The following is a 19,727-nucleotide window of genomic DNA, read 5'->3' as shown; positions in this document are numbered from 1 at the left end:
CACACATATTTTTGTTTTTTTTTTTTGTATGTATGAATTCTTTCGTTATTTCCATTTATTCTTTGTTGGTATTATTAATTTTATCAAGCTGTTTCCATATAATAATTCCTAGTAGGCTTCTGACAGAACAAAAAATATTAAATGATTAATTAACATTTTCTCCATAAGCATTTTGTAGAAAATGTCAAGCATTTAATAGTTTTAAAAAAACATTTTATGTTTATAATTGCTCATGGTTCAGCAGACAAGCTTTTAATTACCCAAACATTTGGCAAGGAATGACAGGAATTCATTTGAGCAAAATGTGTGTGTTATTTCATATATATTTGTGGTGAACTGGGAACATGAAACATATTACGAATGTATATGTGCATAACATAGCTTAATGAGATGTCTTGAATTTGTAAATTTTTTATGGTAAATGTGTATTTTGTGGAAAAATAACATGGTTATGTCTTTGAAAAGAGACACAATTTTGTTTGTGGAATTATTGTTCTTGAAACATCTGGGTTCAATTAAGAAATTAGCATTTGAAGTGTGAATATGTCGCACATATCAACCACAGTTTAATGGCTGCACACTTAAAATTAATGTTAAACTTGAAGAACAGAGGCAATAAGAAAAGGAAAACATACAGGTGGAGGTCAATTTGACAATTTTCATCGTAAAATCTTAGATTCAAAATGTTTGAACCATTTTCTGTGCTAAAAGGAATGTTAATGTTAATGTTAATGTTAATGTTAATGTTAATGTTAATGTTAATGTTAATGTTAATGTTAATGTTAATGTTAATGTTAATGTTAATGTTAATGTTAATGTTAATGTTAATGTTAATGTTAATGTTAATGTTAATGTTAATGTTAATGTTAATGTTAATGTTAATGTTAATGTTAATGTTAATGTTAATGTTAATGTTAATGTTAATGTTAATGTTAATGTTAATGTTAATGTTAATGTTAATGTTAATGTTAATGTTAATGTTAATGTTAATGTTAATGTTAATGTTAATGTTAATGTTAATGTTAATGTTAATGTTAATGTTAATGTTAATGTTAATGTTAATGTTAATGTTAATGTTAATGTTAATGTTAATGTTAAAGTCTCATCAAGATTTTAATTATATTTAACAATGCATACGCGTTATTTCTTTTAAAGTAATTTAACTTTCAAAGAATTCCTTATTTGGCAAAACTAATTTTGTAAAACAAACAAGACTTCACAAATCATATTCCCCCTTAACTCAATTAGTTAGTTTTTTTTTTAAGATGTCAGAACCATGTGATATAAAGTTTCACAACCTTCTTTCTCCTCGTTTTGATTCTTTAAATTAGTTAAGTGAATTGCTGCATATCATGCATCCTTATGAAAGTGATGTATGTACGCAAAAACTATGTGCTAAGTCATTCAACAGTTTCCTTTGTTTGTTATAAATTATTATGGTTATGCAGATATATGACTTTAATCTGTTAAAACTGAATTTAATTTAAGTTAGGTGCAACATGTTGTCTGATATGAATTTGACTTTAAAAGTTTGCTTACAGTAAAATAATTTTAAAATAGTTTTTTCCTACATTCAATTTGAGTTTAAAGGAGTTTTTATGCATAATAAAAAGAAGATTAATTAATAAAGTTCAACTGCATTTTGTTGATCGGAACAATAAATTATTTTTTTAAATAAGAAAAACATCCGTCATTTCAATTAAAAACGTGACACTGACATGAACCCTTGTCAACGAACAAAAACAAAAAAAATAACTCAAGCGAACTTTCCTTAGAACAATTTATGCCCTTTGTGAATTTTATGCATGCATACATTTGCAGAACCCTTTTTGAATGTTTTCTCATTTGAAGACAACCATCACGTAGAATAAGAGGTATCTTACAAAAATGTCAAAATTATTTTTCGTTTTTTTTTTCTTTCGTTTTCATTTGGATTGATGCTGGTACACGGTGGCGTATACGTAATGTTTTCAATTTAAATCAGCAACCAACAATGCATTCGTGTGTGATGACTGATGAGCAAGAGCATATAAGACTGATATGGAAACGTGTGCTTTATTTAGACTTAAGTGTGCATAAATATAATTTTAGAACAATTTTGGGAAAAAAGTCTTCACAACGGATCCAAGAACCAGTACTTCAACTTTTTTATTCCATACAATTCAGTTCTTTGAAATTACTATAAAAATAAACATTTCATAAAAATCATGGTAAAATAATGTCATTCATCTATAAATACAACTTAAGTCTTTTCGTTGTAAAATTAGGTCTTTGATAAAAACGACAAGAGCACTAAAAAAAATGAATAACCAATAAAACATTTACAATCGTTTATAACAAACTTCTCTACCAGCACATTCAGTCTGCTACTCAATCAAATTATATTCGAAATATATTTGCAATCAAAGGATAAGTCTGATGTGAACTCAATTCGTCAAATCGTAAAATTATATTGCCATGAAGGAAAAATATTTATTTTTTTTTTATTGAATAACATCGCTTGTTAGTATTATTGCCTGAAGTACCAATGGTACACATTTCTTAAGCCGTTTGGGTTAAATCATGTAACAAATCATAAAAAATGTTCATAAAAGTATCCTCATCAAATTGATTTTTACAAAAAAAAAAAGGTGAAGACGGTTTATTGTGTTGTATACAAAATTGTTGTATGAAGTAAATATTTTCCTTTTGATGAAATCTAATAAGCACTTAAAGTCCATAAGCCTTGGGCTGTTTTTTTGTTTTTATCAATTTTTGAAAAGGAATATCAACAAAGCTTTTGACATTGTGGTCCCTTTTTCATTTAAAAATCTCTTCTTCCTATACTGAACTCACTTGCTCCTTTAAGTCCTGCGCTTAAAGTATTATTACAGTTTTACATAATATTACAGTTTATTCAACCCTTAAATTCAGTTAACAATTTATTCACTCGAATATTGTGTTAAAACAATGCAATTTAAAAAAACACCATTAAGCAAAAAAAAAACCTTGTACCAGCAGATACAACTTCCGTACCTAATGTTACTTAATTTGTGTGAAAACATGAAATAAAGCCAATTTCAGTACCTATACACCATTCAACATTATACAATATTTGAATTGCTGTTGATGTTTTTGTTGTGATGATGGAAAAGAAAAAAAGAAAACTTTTCAGTCTAAGTACATATTGTTATATGGTGTTGGAGGACAAAAAGAAACAAATCGTTGCGATGAATGGAAGACTCATACACTTCCGCCACATGCTTTTCATATTTCGGAAATAAAAATAAAAATTCAAACTTTTAACATTTTCGGTGTTTTATTTTTTATTTTTTCGTTTTATTTTGATTCACAAAGCAAAAACATGCCCTAGCTCTCTTTTATGTTAGCAGCACATAAGGATTGTGGTTTCCCATTAATGTTTGTGTTTTTTTATTTTTATTTTTTTTTTTTTGTGGAATAAAAGTCATTAAAATTGATTTTTTTTTTTTTGTATTTAAACTTGAGATTGAAGCCAATTTGTAGGGAAGACTTTTTATTCAAAACAAGTGATCGGTTTTTTTTTGTTGTGGTAACACATTAAAATGTTTATTCTGAAATCATGAACAAGTTAGTGATATTTTGAGAGGATTTTTTTTAAAGTGATTTGTAATAGACAAAGCCCAAGGCTAATAATAAAAATCAATAATGTGATTTTGGTGAAATAATAATGATGTGTTATGTGGCATTTGAACCCATATATTTTTCGAATTTTTAGTTTTACTCAAATAAAAAAGAATTATTTGAGGAGAAAGTACGATAAATTAGGAACCAAGAATTGATATCGGTTTTTTGTAGAGGTGTTTAATATAATCATTGTTTTCTTTGGGAGAAGGGTTTATCTTCCCCAGTTTAGGCGGGATGGGCAATTTTCTAAAAAAATTCTGAAAATCAAAAAAAAAAAAAATATTTAAAAAACAACGGCAACACTAACAGTTATAAACGATACCTTTTTAAAAATCTGGAACTACACACTTAGTTTTATTTTAAAAATCAAGTTATTTCAATCAATTGTTTCGGAAATAAACGATTACAAAGTCAAAATATTTGAAAAAAGTTTAAAAAACACAGACTTGATTTCAATACGGAATTGATCAAGTTATCTGCCTCAATTGATTCCTTATCAAACACTGAAAATTTAGTTTTTGAGAAAATTGAATAATAGAACAACTACTTTCTTTATCCAACACACTCGTTTATTTCGAAAACAATTGAAATATTATGTAACCTAATGTAAAATTAAATTTAAAAACTATGGAACCCTAATATCAAAATATTATAAATTTTAAAAAGGAAACACTATTGTATTTTTTTTAAATCTACTTTGTTTATTTTCTTAAAAATGGCATTTTTGCCACCATTCTTTTTTTGGTGGAATTTGTTTAAAAATCTTTATAAATAATAAAGATATTATACCTATTTAAAAAAAAAAATATATATACATTTAGATATAGCCTTAAAGTAAAAATGTTTGTTCAGGTTCTTGTCTAAATTAAACACCGTTTTCAAAATGGTATTAACCATCTTTTTCGGATCAGGGGTTTAGTCAGAATGTGTATTTTTTTGGATTTGTTTTATTTTTCATACTGTTTAATATGCTTCTTTACACAAAACATGCTTTTATAAACCCATACAAACAAGTATGTCCTGACTAAACCCCTGGACCTAGAAAGATGGTTAATACATTTTTTAAACCCGTGTTTAAAGTAGACAGGAACCTTATCAAATGTTTTTAATTTAAAGCTATATCTACACAAATGACCTCATAAGTCAACATATACAAACGTAATTCAAATGAGGAAAAACTTTTACCCTCTTGGGGCGCCACCTAGCGTAAAAATAAAAATCTGAACAAATTAGGAGATTTTTTTTTATAATTTTGAAATAGTTTTTTTTTCACATAGGAACTTGGTTCTTTAATAAAGAACGCCCTATTCACTATGTCTATATCATGAACATCAAGGTTTTTTTTGCATTAGTCACTTTTTGAATTAAGAAAAACTTTTCCATATAGAATTCGAAACTTTCAAAAGAAAAATTAATAGAATCGTTCCAAATAAATTATCCCTCTTTCTAAGGATTTGACCTATCACTATTTTGTAAGTGTTTGGTCAAAAGAGCAATCAATTTTCCGACACCGTAAATCAAATAGATTTGCTTCACTTACGAAAAACACGAATCATTTGTCAAAAACCAAATGAATTGAAAACACGTTGATTAATATGGTATGGCTAGAAAAGCTTGATGACCATTTTTAGGGAATCAATTTGTTTCTTCCTCTGAATTCAATTAAATGAAATCTCCATTTAGGCAACCAATTTCACAAAAAAACATCTCCTCTTTCATTGAAATACCGCCCATATAAAATTGTGGCTAACACATGTTGTTTCGTATGCATGTTGTAAGTTGTAGACACATATTCACACTCGACCAACAAAGATTAATTGCTTAATTTAACAGATGTTTCAGGCACAATCCAACCAAACAATGTATCTGCTTAATTACAAGCTTTCTCCATAATATCCAACATATTTACCATATATTCAATTTATATTCAAACCCAGCGTTACCGTTGAAAATTTTTGAAAGGTCGCTAAAAAAGTCGCTTTCAGAAAAAAAAGGTCGCTAATCTAAAAAATTGAAAAAAAGTCGCTTTTTTGTCGAAAAAGTCGCTATATGAGAAAAAAAGGTCGCTAAACCGTTTTTATATGTTTTTAAATAGAAAAATAAACACAAGTTGTCTTGAAACAAAGTTTTTATTAACAACAACAAAAAAATAACAAAGTTAGAAACTAAAAAGTGGTTGTCTGTAAAGTTGGTTAACGGACGATGATTTTGCGTGATAACGTCATAAGAAAACAGGTCGTGTGCTTTTGTTAAAAAAATGATCTAAAAATTATTTATTTGCCAACTTTCTTGTAAGAAAAATTATAAGATATAATAAATCTTATAGTAAAGTACCTACTTAAACTAAAGATTAAGACCTAACATATATGTGTATAACTGTATGATTTGCGGAAAAACGGAATAACTTTTTGAATCCTATCATAATTTACAAGAAAAAGTTAAATCAAATACCTTTTTTTTCTTTTCTCATAATATCAATTTTTGTATATGAAAAACTTACAAAAAAATGACGCCATTAAAAAGTTTAATATTTTTTCTAAATAAAAGGTAAAAAATTCATTTTTGTTATATACATTTTATACCATCTGAAAGCCTATTGTTTCCGCTGTAAATATTCATATCAACCATGTCTGCACGACATGTACGAAAAGAGCTAGAATTTTTTGAACCCAATCAGTTTTCATCAAAAAAAAAGCAAAAACATCAATCTTTTTTATCTTCTCAAGCCCTTAAATAATTTTTTTAAAATTAAAATAAAAAAACGAGACCGACTACTGCACTCTTGTACTATTATTTTATTTGTTTGAAATTTTTTTTGTATTTGTTAAATGCTTGTTCAGCATTCAACTCGGTCTGCTCAGAGAGCGATAACTTATTCTGAGTCCATCGATCGCGCTCTGAACAAGCTCAGAATACGTTCAAAACTAAAAAAGAAATTGAAGCTCTAAATGTTGAGAGGTAAAAAAGAAATACAATTTTTAGAAAAAAAGTCGCTATAAAGAAATTGGTGAAAAGGTCGCTTGGAATAAAAAGTCGTCGCTTGGTCGCTAAGGCTTCAAAAAGGTCGCTAATAGCGACTAAAGTCGCTCAACGGTAACGCTGTTCAAACCTACACACACACAAACAACACACTCATACCTACGGGGCATTGTGTGTAACTTAAATGACGAGAAAAAGTTCATTCATTCCAAAAAATGGATGTATGAACGATTTAAAAATTGCCTGTTGAACCATGAGTTAATTGGTCTTCTTTTGTAATAACATTAATTATGTCGTTAACAAGGAAGCGTATGGTATTCATTTATCTTGAGTTTCTGCTTCATGCAGAGCATAAGAGAAGGAAATAATAAATCATCAAGACTCTGACCTTTTGCAAAGGAAAACACTTGAATTTCTCCTCGGATGCAAATCTGACATATGAGTGACAGAACGCTATTTTCAAATTTACTGCCAGGATTGTGGGATTTTGAATTAATCATTAAGCGAACATAAGGACCAAATTAGAATATAAGCTCGTAAATCTATGCACACGTCCTTGCAGCAGTTAGAAATAGCAGTTGTTGTTATATTATGAGAGATAATACCTATATTTAACAATTAAAGCCTGAAGGACAAAGCCGATGACAAAGTAACTAAATTAGCTTCAGTTTGAAAATTGTCTCTCCAATTTCACGTTTCTAACAATGTCATAGTGATAGAACTTGGGGTTAGCATTTTATTTTAGTCGAAAATTAACAACAAAATTCAACATCTTAGCTTAAATTGATATTAAATAATATATCACAACCAAATCATTATTAAAAAAAGAGTCAAATTCTCTCTCTTATTTAAAAAAACGATTCATAACTTGTGTATATAGAGCCTAGAGGGAGCTATAACCAAATTGATGCAAAATAAATTAGTCTATATTATGTAGTCAAGCAAGTCGCTTTCAACGATACCTCATTTATCAAAATAAAATAAGTAGTTTAAAAGCTGTAATGGAACGAATGAACATAAACTTAGCCGTGGTCGGGTAAAAAATATCCAAATTCTCTTATAGTCTAAGATACCGCCATAGGACGACCTACCCTCATCGTTATACCAGTTGAAAGTTATATTTTCTTAAATATAGTGTCTAAAGAAACAGTTTGCACATGCGGATTGCCTAGCGACATCCTGTCAAGGCATAGGGTTGCCACGTTTCAAAGTTAATTTTTTGAGTTTTTTCGTCCTTAGAGGTGCAAAAAAAATATTATGTCAGAAAAAAGTTTTATTTAAAAATTCAAATATTCAGGATTTTTAGGAATTTGAAATTTTAATAGGGTTAACAAAGGTGAATTTAGAAAAAGGTCAAAAAGCTATTTTCTTAACAAAAAGTGATAGAAATAAAATTGATGATGAAATTGACACAAAAAAAAAAAAAAAAAAAAAAAAACAAAAAAATGTAAAAAGTCTGCAACTCGAAATATGGACGTCTAAAAGTCAAAACCGTGAAACTCGTTTTTTGAGAAATAATTCTCCAAAAATCAGCATGGAAAGCTTTTTGAAATAATTTGTATGCTATTAGACATAAAAAATAAAATAAAATGACACGCGCTTCTGCCAATTTTTTGTATGTAACTTAATTTTTGGCTTCTGTTTTCTGTTTAAAGTTGCCAAAGTCTTTGAGAAAATCAATTATTTCAATGCAAAAAAAAACAGTTTTTATCAAGAAAATCCAATGAAATTGAAGTTACTATAATTTTTAACTTGTTTTTTCAAAACTGTAATAAATATTACCTTTTCCTCTTTGGAATTCATCTGATAATATTTATGGCCAAAATTTTTTAAAAATTAATTCATATTTTACTACGAAAAAGTTTAAAAAAAAGTCATTTAAAAATTTTTTAATAACGTTTTTTTCCAAAATTCTAAGTTGAGGACCATTCTTTCAAAAACTCTTGATTGAATTTAGTGGATTTAAATTTAACAGATGGAAATGAGATTCTGGCTTTTTAAAAACGTGTTAGTGTTGCCGTTGTGTTCAAAATATTTTTTTTTGTGTTTAAAGTCAGTTTGTGAGAAAATTGCATTTATCGCTTAAACGATGTTACATTGTCTTTTACTCCTATATAATTTTTTTTCTTTTGGTATCATTTATTTTATGAAATTTAAGCAACAAAAATGGTTTTGTTCAAAAAAGAAATTAATTTTAATTCTAAAAAACAATTTTTAATTTTTGAAAAAAAAAAAGATCATCAAATTCAGAGCTGTTCGGCCGGGTTCCCTAATAATTTGCTTTAGTTACTCCACTAATATGAAATATTTATAAATAGAAATTCTATTAAGCAAAAAAATAAAAAACAAATAAAACTGATAAAACATCAATTTACTTAGATACACTTATTATCTTCGTTAGTTTAATAAATAACTTGTTTATAGTGGCGTACTTTGTCACATGTTTTACTAAGATCGGCTATGGGGTTAACGGATCTTCGCGGAGTTTTCTCTGTTCCTAAAAAAAAACATTTTTTCGCTATGTTTGTAAAGAGACTTCCAAGATTCTTTGTTTCTGTGATAGACTTCATTCAGGCTGATATGATAGGTAAAGAACATTTCTTCACTATTTTTAGGCACTATTTATAGACGGTATCCTTAATTAAGTTTTTTTTAAGAATTATCTTGGAAACAACGGTTCTAGTCCATAGTGTGTTTTTGTATTTTTGGAACGTCTATAAATACAGCAACTAATCTCAAAGCTCTCATACACAAGATTCAACTATCTTTCTTTTTCTTAAAGACGATGCAATGCAACATTCTAAATTCCTACACAAGTCTCAGCTGAAGTGCCTTTTGAATTATTTAAGTCAACTCAAAAAAAAAAACTAAAGGAGAATGAATGAAAAATACCGACAAAGAAGAAACGAGAAAGTCAACGGTGTTTTCATGATTTAATTAATAAGTCAAGATGTAAAAGCCAACACAGGTCAACAAGTTGTTCTTGTTAGCCCTATTTTTTTCTTAACAAATACATGTGGGGACTGTTTTTTCTTATTCCGTGTCCCACCTTCACACACAGAGACACATCATCATGATGTGGACAAATTTTTGCTGATTAAATAAGAAAATCAAGGCGTAATGTAATGTAATACATAGTTTCATGTATGTCACCAAAGAGGTCGCTATACAGTACAGAACAAATAAGCCTCATTCCTCAAGAGAAAAATGTCATTGCAAATGTCAAAGGATAATAAAAAATTATTTGCACATCTCGTGTGTAACATGTGGATTAAATATCGTTAAGTTGGAGCATTTATTTCGGTTCTTAAAAAAAATGGTAAGAGCGCTGCGTTGCTACTTTAGCTGATGCGAGTGATGCCTGAAGATGTCAATAAATAGTTGATGAGTGCTCTTGGTACTTGTACGTGAAGGAGATGGTTGACCTATTTCGTTCTGTTAAATCGTTGTCATTTATGTCAAAGATTAAGGTATTTTTATGTAATAAAAAAAAGAAAGCAATTTAATGTCTGCCTTTTTGATTTTAAATATAAAGATTTATTGAGACAATTTGTAAGTAAGACTTGATAAAATTTTAAAAACTCTTTTAAAGTGCTTGAGACAGCTTGAGGATAAATGTTGAGTTGTTGAATTACTTTTGCAATTGAAGGTCATGTTCATGGCAATCCGAGCTGAACTTGTAATAGTTACAAGTGTAGATATACAAAATCTGAAAGTACCTATACAATTTTTTGCATTTAATTTTTATTATTTTGAATCAATGTTTCTAAACATGTTTTGGCTTGTGCTTTTAGTCAAAAAAAGTATAAATTTATTTTTTAGATATTTTCGTGAAAAATTTAAAGTTAACCCCTTGTTTAAAATAAAGGAATTTTTAAAAATTTCCCCAAAATCCGTCAATTGATACATCAAAAGAAAGGCCTTTTTAAGCTCTATTAATAACTGAAAACCAAAAGTTTCTTGGATGTCTAACTGCTGAATTATTTGCTATAGAAGTTTTTTTTTTTATTCGGGACCAGATATTTTCGGATCAATGTATCGAAAAATGTTTTGGTTCACAGATATGAGTTCACAATGAGCAGGTTTATGCTTTTAGTTAAAAAAAGTAGAAATGTATTTATTAAAGATTTTCGTGAAAAAATCAAGGTTAACCCCTTGTCTAAAAAAAGGAATTTTCAAAAATTTCCCCAAAATCCGTCAATTGATACATCAAAAGAAAGGCCTTTTAAAGCTCTATTAACAACTGAAAACCAAAAGTTTCTTGGATGTCTAATTGCTGAATTATTTGCTATAGAAGTTTTTTTTTTTTATTCGGAACCAGATATTTTCGGATCAATGTCAATGTCTGGCCTTTTAAAGCTCTATTAACAACTGAAAACCAAAAGTTTCTTGGATGTCTAATTGCTGAATTATTTGCTATAGAAGTTTTTTTTTTTTTATTCGGAACCAGATATTTTCGGATCTCGAAAAATGTTTTGGTTCACAGATATGAGTTCACAATGAGCAGGTTTATGCTTTTAGTTAAAAAAAGTAGAAATGTATTTATTAAAGATTTTCGTGAAAAAATCAAGGTTAACCCCTTGTCTAAAAAAAGGAATTTTCAAAAATTTCCCCAAAATCCGTCAATTGATACATCAAAAGAAAGGCCTTTTAAAGCTCTATTAACAACTGAAAACCAAAAGTTTCTTGGATGTCTAATTGCTGAATTATTTGCTATAGAAGTTTTTTTTTTTTATTCGGAACCAGATATTTTCGGATCAATGTCAATGTCTGGCCTTTTAAAGCTCTATTAACAACTGAAAACCAAAAGTTTCTTGGATGTCTAATTGCTGAATTATTTGCTATAGAAGTTTTTTTTTTTTTTATTCGGAACCAGATATTTTCGGATCAATGTCTCGAAAAATGTTTTGGTTCACAGATATGAGTTCACAATGAGCAGGTTTATGCTTTTAGTTAAAAAAAGTAGAAATGTATTTATTAAAGATTTTCGTGAAAAAATCAAGGTTAACCCCTTGTCTAAAAAAAGGAATTTTCAAAAATTTCCCCAAAATCCGTCAAGTGATACATCAAAAGAAAGGCCTTTTTAAGCTCTATTAATAACTGAAAACCAAAAGTTTCTTGGATGTCTAATTGCTGAATTATTTGCTATAGAAGTTTTTTTTTTTTTATTCGGAACCAGATATTTTCGGATCTCGAAAAATGTTTTGGTTCACAGATATGAGTTCACAATGAGCAGGTTTATGCTTTTAGTTAAAAAAAGTAGAAATTTATTTTTTAAAGATTTTCGTGAAAAAATCAAGGTTAACCCCTTGTCTAAAATAAAGGAATTTTTAAAAATTTCCCTAAAAATCCGTCAAGTGATACATCAAAAGAAAGGCCTTTTTAAGCTCTATTAATAACTCAAAACCAAAAGTTTCTTGGATGTCTAATTGCTGAATTATTTGCTATAGAAGTTTTTTTTTTATTCGGAATTATTAGCTGAATTATTTGCTATAGAAGTTTTTTTTTTATTTAATTCGGGACCAGATATTTTCGGATCAATGTCTCGAAAAATGTTTTGGTTCACAGATATGAGTTCACAATGAGCAGGTTTATGCTTTTAGTTAAAAAAAGTAGAAATTTATTTTTTAAAGATTTTCGTGAAAAAATCAAGGTTAACCCCTTGTCTAAAAAAAGGAATTTTCAAAAATTTCCCCAAAATCCGTCAAGTGATACATCAAAAGAAAGGCCTTTTTAAGCTCTATTAATAACTGAAAACCAAAAGTTTCTTGGATGTCTAATTGCTGAATTATTTGCTATAGAAGTTTTTTTTTTTTTATTCGGAACCAGATATTTTCGGATCTCGAAAAATGTTTTGGTTCACAGATATGAGTTCACAATGAGCAGGTTTATGCTTTTAGTTAAAAAAAGTAGAAATTTATTTTTTAAAGATTTTCGTGAAAAAATCAAGGTTAACCCCTTGTCTAAAATAAAGGAATTTTTAAAAATTTCCCCAAAATCCGTCAATTGATACATCAAAAGAAAGGCCTTTTTAAGCTCTATTAATAACTGAAAACCAAAAGTTTCTTGGATGTCTAACTGCTGAATTATTTGCTATAGAAGTTTTTTTTTTATTTAATTCGGGACCAGATATTTTCGGATCAATGTCTCGAAAAATGTTTTGGTTCACAGATATGAGTTCACAATGAGCAGGTTTATGCTTTTAGTTTAAAAAAGTAGAAATTTATTTTTTACAGATTTTCGTGAAAAAATCAAGGTTAGTTAACCCCTTGTCTAAAAAAAGCAATTTTCAAATATTTCCCCAAAATCCGTCAAGTGACACATCAAAAGAAAGGCCTTTTTAAGGTCTTTTAATAACTGAAAACCAAAAGTTTCTGGGATGCCTGGTTGTTGAATTAAGCACATTCGGAAGCAGATATTTTTTGATCAAAGTCTCGAAACAAGTTTTGGTTTATGTACAGATAAGAGATTACAATGAGCATTGGTCGGTTTAAGGACCTAACATTTTACGAGCAAATTTGAAATTCGTTTTAATTATTGGCGTCGCACAGAAGGTTCTCATTTCAAATCCAGATCATTTCTCCTATTTCTTCGCCGTTCAGTAAATTTTGATCAATACAGTTTTTAAGTGTATTGAAATTAAAATTTATTAAAAATAAGGAACTTTTTCAATATATAATGCATTGAATATCTGTCCCATTGCAAAAATAATTTATCTTCATTGTCAAATATTGATACTATTAAAATTTTTATATCAATTTAAGTAATCATTAAAAGCAATCGAGGGTTTTCCGCTGAAAACAAATAAGATATTTTCTTCTTTTATCTTGTGCGTGCTCCTTATACAAAATTCTCTACAGGGTACATCTTTGATGTATCTTTACTTAGCAAATTACAAAAATGTGTATATAAACAAAGTGAAGCAACAAAAACAATCTTTTATATTTCTTCCACCCTCCATTATTATTTATATACATATTTGCAATCTTCTCAACAACAGTATTGTTTTTATTTTTGTTTTTTTCTTATTTGCAGGCGCATCCTACAAGATTGGTGCCATTCTACCGCAGGATACCGGAAATTGTCTTCAATGTGTTTGCATAGAAGGCACCACCACAGACGATACACCTCGTGTTACTTGCAGTCCGCATAATTGCCCACCCCTAGTCCTTCCTGATTTATTTGACGCAACAGGATATTAAGGTACGTAAACAAATAATGATAGTTTTTCCTTGTCTATATGAAGTTTGTTTCTACGTCAATATATAGTTCGTGCTCTGTAGGAATAAGTAGCTATATCCATGCTATATAGAGTTGCGGTACTCTTCAGGACCCCAGTGGAGTAGGTAGATCCTCAAGAGTCCTGACAACTATAGTTGTTATTTTGCATACAAATAAAATGCATTTGTTTGAATGAATAAATCACAAAAGGATTAGAGAATACACTTTGCATGTGCAATGTGCATGCATCCGAAATGATGTGTTAATATTTTCGGTTATACCGGGGTTTACCTTTAGATCCTTTGAAATTCGTTTAGAATTCATTTTCAAATTCATAATCATGAAAGTTTATAGATGAGAAAGTTTCTTGTTTTTCTTTTTTTTTTGTTGAATGGATGACAGAGAATTAACATACCAAATGTATTTATATGGACTTGAGGGACTACTAAGGACACAGTTTATAGTTTTGTGGTGAGTTTTCAATCAAAAGCAATCCTTATAGAATTTGAAATCATCATCAGAGAAACCTTTCAAGTAACTTTGTTCCTCTGTCGTTTGTGTCCTTCACTTTTTTTGTTTTTTTTTTTTATTTTTTTTTTAATTTTTAATATGCCCATGAATATGAAATTAGAAACCCCAGTGGTAGTCTATTTAATAGAACCGAGCTCCAGAGCAAAAATAGAACAAATTCGTTCAAGACTTTTTATTGGCGATTATGATTCCTTGGCATACAAGAATACTCCAGCCAAAAGTGCTACTAAATCCATTGGTGCATTTCTGAGAAAACGGCAACACTGGTCGGTTTTCAGTTTTTTTGATTTAACTCGAAAACCAAGCCTGACTTTGAAATGGTTCAAAGACACTTTTCATAGCAAATTAAATTTTCTGTCAAGTTAAGATGGTTAAAAAATTTTAAAAATTATTTTTGTCTAAAATTCTAACCTAAAATCAAAGAAAAAAAAGTTAAAAAATTGACAATTTTATTTTTTTTTACTAAATCAAGGGGCATTTTGTGTATGTAGCCGGGACGTCCAAACTTTGTACTAATGAAATAAAGTAGAGGTAAAATCCTTTGATAATATGCAATTTTTAATTTTTTTTGTCAAGAAACAACTTAAATGTACCTATTCAAAAATTAGCACTTTTTCTAAATTTTTGACTTTTTTAGTTAAAAGCAAGTTTTTAAAACTCGATAAAATCGTATTAATTGGTAACTTTTAGACTTTTAAAGTAAACATACTTCGAGGGATTGATTTAATATAAACTAAATATGACAAACAAAAAAATTTATTTGCATCCTTATGGCCTTTTGTGCAATTTTGTGTATGTGCATTTTTATAAATTCGGGTCGAATGGATGGACGGAGAGCCATTAGCTTTGGTCTATTGCATAGAAGAACATTTAATACCAACTCTTTTACTGTTTTCAATGGCCTGAAAAACAATTCTTGTAAAATCCGCGACCAACGAAAAGTTTCTCTTGAAAAACGAAAAAAATACTCTAATGAGTTTGAAACAAAATAGCTCAGGGAAATTAGTAAATCAAATTGCACTTTTCGCGGGACAAATTTTTTTCATGGAACGTATTTAGGTGAATGTCCTTATCGTAAAAGTGAATTTTTTGGGATGATAAGATATCGGGAACAGCCGCCATCTTGGAAAAGAGGTCGGTGCCGTTTTTATTTTATAACTCCATTTTTACTCATTTAAACCAAAAATGTCCGAGGGTAGACTTATTATCAATTAAATTATCTAAAAAATGATATACAAATGAATTCCGTGAGTTAGTTAAATTCAATTTTATAGTCGGTCAAAGTCCGGGTTCTTCTCGCAAGGTTAAGACAATATGACATTTTTTTAAATATCTGAAGAACTTTTGATTTGTTGGGGATTTTCTTAAAGTATGAATTATAGCACTTTGAATTATCTATGAAATGAGTCCTTTATCGTTACTGTAACCAACATAATGTATAAGCCATCTAACGTCGAAGTTCACATTCTACTATCCAAAAGTGAGAAAATAACAAGTTTTCTTCTATTAGACCGAGCAAATTTTTGAAGTGGAGGTATAACCAAAATATAAGTAAACAGTTTTTTAACTATATTCGTCTAAATATTGAATTCAAAGTTTGAAATCTTTAATGTTAACCTTTATATGGTTTTCGAGGTTTTAAATGAAGTGAATTTTCCAATTAATGTGAATAAGCTCAAGTAACACTATTTAAAATTCTAAATATAAGAACTGATGCCCTGTCATTTTTCCTAAACATGAACACCTCAATCTCAGCATTACGATAAGTATAACTCAAGATATGAGGTGTGTAAGCCGTTATGTTTTCGAGACTATTGTGTTTAATTTTTGATTGTTTATTTGAACTATTGAAATCCCAAATATGTTCAGTTAAAAAATCGTATATCATGACTTCCACGTTTGGTTGCCTCTACAATGTGATGGTTACAAAAACAATAAAGGGTTCATTTCATAGATAATAATTAAAAGTGCTATAATTCATTCTTTAAGAAAATCCCAAACAAATCAAAAGTTCTTCAGATATTTGAAAAAATGTCATATTGTCTTAACCTTGCGAGAAGAACCCGGACTTTGACCGACTATAAAATTGAATTTAACTAACTCACGGAATTTATTTGTATATCATTTTTTAGATAATTTAATTGATAATAAGTCTACCCTCGGACATTTTTGGTTTAAATGAGTAAAAATGGAGTTATAAAATAAAAACGGCACCGACCTCTTTTCCAAGATGGCGGCTGTTCCCGATATCTTATCATCCCAAAAAATTCACTTTTACGATAAGGACATTCACCTAAATACGTTCCATGAAAAAAATTTGTCCCGCGAAAAGTGCAATTTGATTTACTAATTTCCCTGAGCTATTTTGTTTCAAACTCATTAGAGTATTTTTTTCGTTTTTAAAGAGAAACTTTTCGTTGGTCGCGGATTTTACAAGAATTGTTTTTCAGGCCATTGAAAACAGTAAAAGAGTTGGTATTAAATGTTCTTCTATGCAATAGACCAAAGCTAATGGCTCTCCGTCCATCCATTCGACCCGAATTTATAAAAATGCACATACACAAAATTGCACAAAAGGCCATAAGGATGCAAATAAATTTTTTTGTTTGTCATATTTAGTTTATATTAAATCAATCCCTCGAAGTATGTTTACTTTAAAAGTCTAAAAGTTACCAATTAATACGATTTTATCGAGTTTTAAAAACTTGCTTTTAACTAAAAAAGTCAAAAATTTAGAAAAAGTGCTAATTTTTGAATAGGTACATTTAAGTTGTTTCTTGACAAAAAAAATTAAAAATTGCATATTATCAAAGGATTTTACCTCTACTTTATTTCATTAGTACAAAGTTTGGACGTCCCGGCTACATACACAAAATGCCCCTTGATTTAGTAAAAAAAAATAAAATTGTCAATTTTTTAACTTTTTTTTCTTTGATTTTAGGTTAGAATTTTAGACAAAAATAATTTTTAAAATTTTTTAACCATCTTAACTTGACAGAAAATTTAATTTGCTATGAAAAGTGTCTTTGAACCATTTCAAAGTCAGGCTTGGTTTTCGAGTTAAATCAAAAAAACTGAAAACCGACCAGTGTTGCCGTTTTCTCAGAAATGCACCAATGGATTTAGTAGCACTTTTGGCTGGAGTATTCTTGTATGCCAAGGAATCATAATCGCCAATAAAAACTCTTGAACGAATTTGTTCCATCCAAAAGGGTCTATTCAATAGACTATGGGACTTTTAATGGATTTTTCGTAAAATGAAATCCGATTTACATGATATCCTGAAATTTCAAAAGGAGGATTATGAGGATGAAACGAAGTATTTATTTTTTTTTTTTGCTTTCTATTCTTTTGTGTAAAGCTCTTTGCATTTGATCATTTTTGTCATCTCAATGTCATAGTGTAGCTATAGATATTTGGATTGTGATTTTGATATTATTGAAAAAAAGTTTTTTTTTTTTATTCTTATTTAAGGATAATTTAAGGACAATTTAATACCAATTTAATTGTTATAGGTATAGACTTTTTTTTCTAAATGACAATAATTTATTATGTTCGATTAGGAAAACTTTTGAGGAAGGCATGGGTAAACTTTGGAAATGTGTAAGTTAAAGAGGAAATCAGGTCACAATTATACATAAAAGAAAATTTATTTTTAACTTCGGATATAGATACGGAATTCCAATTAAAACTTTAATTATATGACTGTGATATGGATACTAAAAAATTTTACGTTGACATAAAATATTTTGATATTTGAAAAAAAAAAAACAGCGCTTGTTTCAAATTAAGTTTCCTTTTTGAAAACACACCAGATAATCAGTTTTTTCCACTAATTTGAGCCAAAAGAATCTAGTTTAGCTAAAAAGCGAATGCCTATTCACCTCTCGTCTGGAGATGGAAATAATTAAATATAAGTGGTGCATTTTTTGTTTAAATGCAACTAAAAAATGGAATATATACAAGGTTTTTTTCTAGTCTAACCGGTGCACATAGGGGTATTTGCCAATTTTACGCGGACAAAATTATTTTTCCGGTTTATCTTCATCAACAAGGTAAAAGCTTGTATTTAGTACCGAAATAAAGTGTTTTAAGTGTTGATTTCAATGAAAACATTTTTCTTCCTAAACCACTTTTTGATCAAACAAAAAAGTGTCAAGAATGGATCCCAAAGGTTTGTTAAAGCGCTTATAAATGGAGTTCTATTAATGGTATCGCCAAGATAAAGGTCTTAAAATTTAGGAAAAATCATAAGGATTCAGGTTCTGTAATTCAAGAAGTTGAATCTTAAAAAAAAACTTAAAATATGGATGCTGAATACAAGGTAACCATTTTTCAAAACCTAAAATCTTTAAGAAGGGCAAATGTGTCGAAGTTGCACTTAGTTGCACATTTTACACATTACACATTTACAGATTCAATTAGATAAGAGTTTAACCTTTAGAAAACATAAAATTTTATCGCATAATAATGTGAAATTGTATAACTTATCTCCTTACCAACACAGAAATTTTGTTTTTTTATGATTATTTTATATTAAGATTCAACATATCACTTTTTTGTTTATAAAGTAATATAACATTTTGATACAACATCTAGTAGACAGTTTCGTATCTCCTTATCAATATTCCATAAAAACTTTTTTCTACATCCACTTCAAAAAAAAAGTACTTACGTAAGCACAGTCGCTAAATTACAAAAAAAATTATTTTTTTCTTAGGGCTGAAAACTTTGAACTCTAGAGCGCTGCTGTTAGTCACCTGAAGGGATAATCAATTTTAAAACTATAAGAAAATGCTAAGCAAGTTATCTACTTTTAGTAGGATGTTGATTTTTTACATTTGGATCAGTTTAAAATTTCGTGTTTTGTCCGCCTAAATTGACTAAATACCCCTATGTGCGGTGGGACAATAAAATAAGCGAATTAGAGGCACGGTTTTTGGTAACACAATCTCTGAGTTTCATTCAAATCGGTTAACTTATTACCTACCTACACAAAATATTCGTAGTATTTGTATACAAAAATGAGTTATAAGTACCACGGTTTTGACAACTTTTTTCATTGGTTGATTTTCCTGAAAAAATTCATATTATTAGTAACTTTTTGCACAGCTTTTCGTGTTTTAATTTCTAATAGTACAGAAAAGATAGACTTTTTCGTGGAACGAAATACAGAAAGGCTGATTTTTTCAAATCTGAAAGAAAAGAAAAAAAATAGGATATGGTATTTATGGGTTTTAGAAAAAGCTTAAGTTCTGGTTTTCAGGACGCCAATCCCCTGGCAAGATCCACCATTTTAAAAAACGCGAATTGGTCTACAAGGTGATTCAGGAGTAATGTGCCAAAAAGCT

The 19,727-nt window shown here is 28.8% G+C and overlaps 1 protein-coding gene across 5 annotated transcripts in view; it reads left to right on the top strand.

The window, feature by feature from the left end:
- Positions 1-19,727, top strand: part of LOC129906841 (G-box-binding factor) — a 173,310-nt gene that overhangs the window by 151,961 nt on the left and 1,622 nt on the right. For all 5 annotated transcript variants that reach the window (XM_055982793.1, XM_055982791.1, XM_055982792.1 and 2 more), the window contains one exon: positions 13,660-13,827. In XM_055982793.1, the coding sequence (XP_055838768.1) occupies positions 13,660-13,826 (167 nt within the window). In that variant the 3' untranslated portion in view covers position 13,827. The remainder of the gene's footprint in view (positions 1-13,659; positions 13,828-19,727) is intronic.

The sequence above is a fragment of the Episyrphus balteatus genome, chromosome 1, assembly GCF_945859705.1.
Source record: "Episyrphus balteatus chromosome 1, idEpiBalt1.1, whole genome shotgun sequence".
In the NCBI taxonomy this organism is placed as follows: Eukaryota; Metazoa; Arthropoda; class Insecta; order Diptera; family Syrphidae; genus Episyrphus; species Episyrphus balteatus.
Note: the sequence above shows the minus strand (reverse complement) of the source record. Positions and strands in the feature narration are given on the sequence as shown.